Here is a 9,105-nt window from a genome sequence, read left to right on the forward strand (position 1 = left end):
ATGTTTCTGTCTATATGATTGGGAGGTTGGGGAAAGCTACAATAACAAGATTTTAAGGCACGAGCTAGGCCTTTCCATTCAAGGATTTACAAGGCATTTCATTCTGAAAGCACGCGTGAGCTTTGAAGAGAAGGCTTGTTTGAAAGCACATGTGAGCTTGTTTGAAAGAAGACTTGTTTTAACTTTAATTCCGGTTTGGCAGGACACAAACATGCAAATGTAACTGGGTAAAAAATAAAGTAATAAGACAAACTTTTCTTTATGGCGCTGGACTTAGTCAGTCAAAGGACAGATTATTGGGTCGCAACTTGGGCTTGCGTTTAGTATCAGTCCCCCCTTAGGCCTAAGAGCTGTCAAATATAATGCAAATTCAGACTTCATGCAAACCAAAGTTGACCATATATTCAAATCTGACAGGATACTGGTCCAAGAACAGTGTGACAGGTAAATTTACCTGAAGCTCGAACAAGGCTATCCTATCAGCTACAGGCCTGTGGAATACATATGTATTGTATATTTGTAACAGACACCATGTAGGGTACTGTCATCTCCCCCCTATTTTGCATAGAACCCCAGGGTGTAGGCCAACAACTGAAATGACCATTGCGCAGAAAGCTGAAATGACCAATAACTTAACTAGAGACAGTACCTCTAGTCCAATAAATAAAAAAATTGCTGCAGAGAACAGACAATGCAATGCACGTGTTCAGATGACTGTTTTTAGTCAGATCAGATGCCTTTGACATGGTTCAACTATGGACACATCACACAGTCACAGGGGCTTTGGCTCTAACGGCTCAACAGGCTCCCCCAGTCCTACGCACGCCACTCTGACAGCATCTTGACATCACTGGCCCATCCCTGCCCGTTCAACAGCAGTCTCCTTTTCTCCATCTGCATCATCCTTTACTATTCAAAGGTCTTAACACCTGAGCAAGGTTTAGTATACACTTAGCTTAATCACAGACCTATCGGCCGCTGTGCCCTTGAGCAAGGCACTTAACCCTAATTGCTCCAGGTGCACTGTACAATGGTGACTCAGGCTGTGACCCCACTCCCTCCGGGTGTCTCACACTTTTACATTTAACATTTTTGTCATTTAGCAGACGCTCTTATCCAGAGCGACTTACAGTTAGTGAGTTCATACATTTTCATACTTGTGTGTAACAGGCCAAATATAAGTATAATTATTCTTATAAATGTGAATGCATTGCTCAGGTTTATCCCATATCAATTCTACTGGGCTGGCCGACTTTAGAGATGTAACTAATAAAGCTGAGTGAGGAGAAGGACAGAATGGATGAACTCTCCCCTAGCCTCTGTGTGACCTGTCCCCAAAACACATGCTGTCTCTAAACGGTAGGAGGGACAAGAGCTAAAACTGTTCTAAGGTGCTTCACAAATTCATAGCTTCCCCATGAATTGTGGCACTTTAGTGTGGAAAGCAGCGTGAGCATCTCCATATTCCTCCCAGTGTGTTGCCTGTAGTAAATCCCACTTCAGATGGCGTGTGTGGACTGGATGGGTCCTTCTCTTAATGGAACAGACCACGGGTCTGGCTCAGGGAGGGCCATAAAAGACAATCAGAGATATGGGGGAAAGGCAAACAGTCTGGATGGTAGCATTCTAAGGGGTTCATAAACTAATCACACACCCTTACTGGCCTCTCACAGATCCCAGAGGGATGCAGGCCTGTGAAGTCTGCAGTATAGTTGAAGGTAAAGAGTGAGGTAAGGACCGTCATGTCGGCCTCATGAATAGCTTCCATTTGCACAGTCTTGAACATTACAAAGTTATCTTAAGTGTTAAAGAATATATCAGGTATTGCCAATATCCAATGCATTTCAGCAGCTCTGAATTTCATAAGCTGAAACAGATAGATGTCAATGACCATAGCGGAAGCATTACAAGAGAATATCTCATTAATAACAGAAAACAACCCTATACAATGATGTGTTCAACTGAAATATATAAATCCCTAAGAAACTCAAGACCAGGCACCATACAGTATAATACAGTAGGCCTATGTTGTATGAATTACTGTGTTTAAAAGTTTCCAAGATAGATTGCCCGATGGCGTCAAAACAACCCAAATCACATAACAAGATTGAGTCACTCAGCTTGGCCCCTAAGGCTCAGTCATTACCTCCTCTGACCAGAAATGAAAGGGGTTAGGCTACACAAGTAAGTTGTGAAACACAAGTCACAAAACTGCACCTCCAGCATTCTTACCACATTGCACATTGATGACAGACTGACTGTAACTATCACAACCTTATCTAAACTAAGGAAAGATAATCCAACTAGAGTCTACGGTTTTCTTTCAAAAGTAGTAAAACAACTGCTTGTTAAAATGATTTATCAACTGCATATTACCTTAAAATGAAGTGCCTATTAAAGGGATCCTTCGGGATTTTGGCAATGAAGCCCTTTATCTACTTCCCCAGAGTCAGATTAACTTATGGATACCATATTTATTTTGTCTGTGTCCAGTATGAAGGAAGTTAGAGGTAGTTTTGCGAGCCAATGCTAACTAGCGTTAGCACAATGACTGGAAGTCTATGGTAACAGTTAGCATAGCACAATGACTGGAATATAGACGTCCAGTCATTGCGCTAACGCTAATTAGCGATTGCACTAATCCTAGTTAGCATCTTCCTTCAAACCACATGCAGAGACATAAAAATGGTATCCACAAGTTCATCTGACTCTGGGGAAGAAGATAAAGGGCTTCATTGCCAAATCCCGAAGTATCCCTTTAACTACTTACAGAGCCTTTACAACCCCCTTAAAGGGTACCTTAAGGTAAAGTGTTACCCAATATCCTTTATCATGGCTACTTAGATCAAGCACCTTTGATTTAAATAATAGCTTTGTGTATACTGTGGGGTTATGCTGTGGTTATTACAGTGGGGGAAAAAAGTATTTAGTCAGCCACCAATTGTGCAAGTTCTCCCACTTAAAAAGATGAGAGAGGCCTGTAATTTTCATCATAGGTACACGTCAACTATGACAGACAAAATGAGCATTTTTTTTCCAGAAAATCACATTGTAGGATTTTTTATGAATTTATTTGCAAATTATGGTGGAAAATAAGTATTTGGTCAATAACAAAAGTTTCTCAATACTTTGTTATATACCCTTTGTTGGCAATGACACAGGTCAAACGTTTTCTGTAAGTCTTCACAAGGTTTTCACACACTGTTGCTGGTATTTTGGCCCATTCCTCCATGCAGATCTCCTCTAGAGCAGTGATGTTTTGGGGCTGTCGCTGGGCAACACAGACTTTCAACTCCCTCCAAAGATTTTCTATGGGGTTGAGATCTGGAGACTGGCTAGGCCACTCCAGGACCTTGAAATGCTTCTTACGAAGCCACTCCTTCGTTGCCCGGGCGGTGTGTTTGGGATCATTGTCATGCTGAAAGACTCAGCCACGTTTCATTTTCAATGCCCTTGCTGATGGAAGGTGGTTTTCACTCAAAATCTCACGATACATGGCCCCATTCATTCTTTCCTTTACACGGATCAGTCGTCTTGGTCCCTTTGCAAAAAAACAGCCCCAAAGCATGATGTTTCCACCCCCATGCTTCACAGTAGGTATGGTGTTCTTTGGATGCAACTCAGCATTCTTTGTCCTCCAAACACGACGAGTTGAGTTTTTACCAAAAAGTTCTATTTTGGTTTCATCTGACCATATGACATTCTCCCAATCCTCTTCTGGATCATCCAAATGCACTCTAGCAAACTTCAGACGGGCCTGGACATGTACTGGCTTAAGCAGGGGGACACGTCTGGCACTGCAGGATTTGAGTCCCTGGCGGCGTAGTGTGTTACTGATGGTAGGCTTTGTTACATTGGTCCCCGCTCTCGTCAGGTCATTCACTAGGTCCCCCCGTGTGGTTCTGGGATTTTTGCTCACCGTTCTTGTGATCATTTTGACCACACGGGGTGAGATCTTGCGTGGAGCCCCAGATCGAGGGAGATTATCAGTGGTCTTGTATGTCTTCCATTTCCTAATAATTGCTCCCACAGTTGATTTCTTCAAACCAAGCTACTTACCTATTGCAGATTCAGTATTCCCAGCCTGGTGCAGGTCTACAATTTTGTTTCTGGTGTCCTTTGACAGCTCTTTGGTCTTGGCCATAGTGGAGTTTGGAGTGTGACTGTTTGAGGTTGTGGACAGGTGTCTTTTATACTGATAACAAGTTCAAACAGGTGCCGTTAATACAGGTAACGAGTGGAGGACAGAGGAGATCTTAAAGAAGAAGTTACAGGTCTGTGAGAGCCAGAAATCTTGCTTGTTTGTAGGTGACCAAATACTTATTTTCCACCATAATTTGCAAATAAATTCATTAAAAATCCTACAATGTGATTTTCTGGAGAATTTTTTTTCTCAATTTGTCGGTCATAGTTGACGTGTGCCTATGATGAAAATTACAGGCCTCTCTCATCTTTTTAAGTGGGAGAACTTGCACAATTGGTGGCTGACTAAATACTTTTTTTCCCCACTGTATGTGTTTTTCCTTTTTCTCTAGGTTTGTTTGTTAAAGTGTCAGCAGGCTTCTACTACAGTATATCTGCCATACGCCTGCAAAGCATCCAGAGACAGAGGTCATATGGGGCATAGAAACCTCCAGCGTACACCAGGCCATCCCAGTAGGCCTACCCAAGACGTACCAAGGGGTGACAATGACTGATGATGGACTAGTTCAGCAGTTTACTATGTCATCTTTACAAGTTATCTAGAGATGTTTGAGCTATAAAGAAGCTTTGTTCTCAAAAACGGTCTTGAAGGCATGAAAAACAAGGCCTAAAATGTTGTCAACAGCCCAAACCAGACAGTACATTAAATATTGTGGGCTTTTTTGAGATAGATAAGCTGTTTTGGTTCACTTCAATCAGCTTTAATGCCTAAAAATCTCTATGCATTACATATTAGGGGGGCTTAAAACATTAGTACAATAATATCACTAATGTTTTTCATTGGTCATATTATTATGGATGAGGGTTTTGTCACACAGGTCAAGTCAGCCATCTCACTGATCTAAGAGACTTTATAACAAAGATTGATAAAGAATGTTAAAGAATAATAAATCAGTCCATTGTGAGCATTCCTGTTGAGGGGTCATATACAGTTGAAGTCGGAAGTTTACATACACTTAGGTTGGAGTCATTAAAACTTGTTTTTCAACCACTCCACAAATGTCTTGTTAACAAACTATAGTTTTGGCAAGTCGGTAAGGACATCTACTTTGTGCATGACACAAGTCATTTTTCCAACAATTGTTTACAGACAGATTATTTCACTTATAATTCACTGTATCACAATTCCAGTGGGTCAGAAGTTTACATACACTAAATTGACTGTGCCTTTAAACAGCTTGGAAAATTCCAGAAAATGATGTCATGGCTTTAGAAGCTTCTGATAGGCTAATTGACATCATTTGAGTCAATTGGAGGTGTACCTGTGGATGTATTTCAAGGCCTACCTTCAAACTCAGTGCCTCTTTGCTTGACATCATGGGAAAATCAAAAGAAATCAGCCAAGAACTCAGAAAAAAAATGGTAGACCTCCACAAGTCTGGTTCATCCTTGGGAGCAATTTCCAAACGCCTGAAGGTACCACGTTCATCTGTACAAACAATAGTACGCAAGTATAAACACCATGGGACCACGCAGCCGTCATACCGCTCAGGAAGGAGACGCGTTCTGTCTCCTAGAGATGAACGTACTTTGGTGTGAAAGTGCATATCAATCCCAGAACAACAGCAAAGGACCTTGTGAGGATGCTAGAGGAAACAGGTCCAAAAGTATCTATATCCACAGTAAAACGAGTTCTATATTGACATAATCTGAAAGGCCGCTCAGCAAGGAAGAAGCCCCTGCTCCAAAACCGCCATAAAAAAGCCAGACTACAGTTTACAACTGCACATGGGGACAAAGATCGTACTTTTTGGAGAAATGTCCTCTGGTCTGATGAAACAAAAATAGAACTGTTTGGCCATAATGACCATCGTTATGTTTGGAGGAAAAAGGGGGTTGCTTGCAAGCCAAAGTACACCATCCCAACCGTGAAGCACGGGAGTGGCAGCATCATGCTGTGGGGGTGCTTTGCTGCAGGAGGGACTGGTGCACTTCACAAAATAGATGGCATCATGAGGAATGACAATTATGTGGATATATTGAAGCAACATCTCAAGACATCAGTCAGGAAGTTAAAGCTTGGTCGCAAATGGGTCTTCCAAATGGACAATGACCCCAAGCATACTTCCAAAGTTGTGGCAAAATGGCTTATGGACAACAAAGTCAAGGTATTGGAGTGGCCATCACAAAGCCCTGACCTCAATCCTATAGAGTGTAGGCAGAACTGAAAAAGTGTGTGCGAGCAAGGAGGCCTACAAACCTGACTCAGTTACACCAGCTCTGTCAGGACGAATGGGCCAAAATTCACCCAACTTATTGTGGAAGGCTACCCGAAACGTTTGACCCAAGTTTGAACAATTTAAAGGCAATGCTACCAAATACTAATTGAGTGTATGTAAACTTCTGACCCACTGGGAATGTGATTAAATAAATAAAAGCTGAAATCAATCTCTCTACTATTATTCTGACATTTCACATTCTTAAAATAAAGTGGTGATTCTAACTGACCTAAACCAGGGAATTTTTACTAGGATTAAATGTCAGGAATTGTGAAAAACTGAGTTTAAATGTATTTGGCTAAGGTGTATGTAAACTTCTGACTTCAACTGTAGGTCAATATGAGGCAAAAGTTGCCTAGTTGCTATAACACAATTAATTTGGTGGGCCACAAAAAATGTAAACGAATGAAGGAATAGCTACTTTGTTTCCATCAAAATATATTATTATTAAACAAATTATTGTAATAATTTGCCGGCATCAAGCACAACCCCAACATTGATTTGATAGCTGAAAATGAAAGAATAAAATCGTTTTTTCCCCAGATAGCTCTTTCCCTTGCGCTTACCTTGGACAGCTGTCTTGGGGCAGGTCCACCAAAAAGAGACGAACTGGAGCTGAAGCTAATGGCTCCCCTACGGCTGAGAACATGTTTAGGAACCGGCCTGTCTAGAGGCAAAACTGGTAACTGATAACATACTTCCATTGAACAGTCAAAGCTCGGTCCAGCTCAAATTGCAATAAAAAAAGCAACATAAAAATCATATAAAAAATAGCATATATGCTGTTTGCACAACTGCAAATCTGCCAATTACAACAACAGTCCACCTTCCCTTTATTTGACTCAAATAGATTTAGTGATTGTGACAACAATGGATAGTTCTCTTTTTTGATGCATCAAACTTGCACGAAACGTTATCGAAAGCAATTCCACTCCTCTAATATTGTGTTCCAATAAATCACATGATATCCATATTTTATCCATTTGGGTTGTTTACCATTTTCCCCTATTGAACTCAAATCCGGCCTTGAAAACGGAAAGGCCTCTTTCTTTTTGGTATCTCTGTAATAAATTGCTTCCTCATATAAAAAAAAAAATCATTATTTCCCGGAGACAGTGCAACATCCAAGCAACCAAAATCAGATGATGAAAACGATTCGGAGACGGAAAATATATATATATTCAGAAAATAAGAGCTGTCATCTACAATGTTATATAAAACTTGCATTTACAACTAAATGTGTGTTTATTCTGTCCCCGCATGGAGCGGTGCCGTGGTGGTAGAGAAAGTACTCAGTTTGCGTTCAGTCCATTTCCCCCTCATCGCTGGCATAAATTACCGTAGCGCACAGACGGCAATCACTGTTCATATAGCATCACGGGGGAAATATGGGTTCTTCACCTCGAAACAAATAAGTAACCATGGGTCCAAAAATTTAAATTAAAGAAGCAAACGACAACAAAGGCTACAACGCCACCGTAGTCCGTATATTTCGCTGTTCTACCCTCTTCCCAAACATAAGTTCCCACCAGAGATGGAGCTGTCGACTATCTGATGAGCCCTGTCTGAAGCATCCAATTGTATTTACCTACGTGATGTTACCCTCTTTGGGATTGGATGAAGATTAACTGCTTGTATAATACATAGAAGTCCATTGGCTGCATGGAAAGCACAGCGCACTCTCGTTGCAGCATAGGGCTATAGTTCATTGCACATCTGTATTTTATACAATCTTTTGGCATTGACCGACTATAAACCCTTTTGTCTCTGTACTGGGCAAAGACGTCAGATCGACGCCCAAAGTTGGTTGATATTTGATTGAGTAGTAAACACATTTAAATATAGGCTATTTGAACTAAACCTTGATTGAACCTTGTATAGCCTATTGGGGTTAAAGCTGGACAAAAGAAAGAAAGCTATGTCATGTGGACGTTTTGACGATTCAATCAAAAAGCCATGATGATGCAAATTAGTGATTACATCAATGTGGTGAAATTGCTTAGAAATAATGTTGACTCAAACATTTTGGTCTATTTATTCCCCAAGGCCATATCTGATTGAGTAGATCTTGATTGTTTACATAGCTTACCAGTAAGGTTTAGATTACCCTGTCATAGATGACCCTGTCACAGATATCATGTATTTGTATGCTACATAGGTTGGTAAAATACCAATTGTAGAGTGTAAACTACAGGTAACATGATTGATGGATTATTGCTGAGATAATCCCTGCATCAATGGAGAACAGAATCATGTCATTGTGGCTTACTTTGTCATGATAGTAATAGGCATACTTTGGAACTAATCCAGATCAGATATGTGTTATTCTGGACACATTTTAGTTGAAAATTATTGTTTTCACTTGATGCTTATCTTCATTGCACTGTTGTTCTACATTGTTCAGATTCTAAATGCATCAAGGTGTATGGCCTGAAGGGAGTAGGCCTAGGCAAACCTTCCTAAACAAATATGTAATTTGGATGATACACAAAGTAATTTGACTAAAGCACTAAACAGGAAATACGCCTGACTGAGCATTAAAACTTTGCCTCCATCCCAAATGGCACCCTATATCCCCTTTATGGGACCTTTATGGGCCCTGGACCTTATCCTCCCTGGTCAAAAGTAGTGCACAATTCAGGGTATCATTTAGGATGTGGACTTTGACTTTGAGAGAGAGAGA

The 9,105-nt window shown here is 40.8% G+C and overlaps 1 protein-coding gene across 2 annotated transcripts in view; it reads right to left on the minus strand.

Moving 5' to 3' along the window:
• The window catches only part of LOC311146785 (high affinity 3',5'-cyclic-AMP phosphodiesterase 7A-like), a 28,103-nt gene extending 20,878 nt beyond the window's left edge, over positions 1–7,225 (minus strand). For both annotated transcript variants that reach the window (XM_084183366.1, XM_084183365.1), the window contains exon 1: positions 6,989–7,225. In XM_084183366.1, the coding sequence (XP_084039492.1) occupies positions 6,989–7,126 (138 nt within the window). In that variant the 5' untranslated portion in view covers positions 7,127–7,225. The remainder of the gene's footprint in view (positions 1–6,988) is intronic.
• Positions 7,226–9,105: the final 1,880 nt, after the last annotated feature.

This window comes from Coregonus lavaretus (genome assembly GCF_964263955.1).
Source record: "Coregonus lavaretus genome assembly, chromosome: 19".
Lineage (NCBI taxonomy): Eukaryota > Metazoa > Chordata > Actinopteri > Salmoniformes > Salmonidae > Coregonus > Coregonus lavaretus.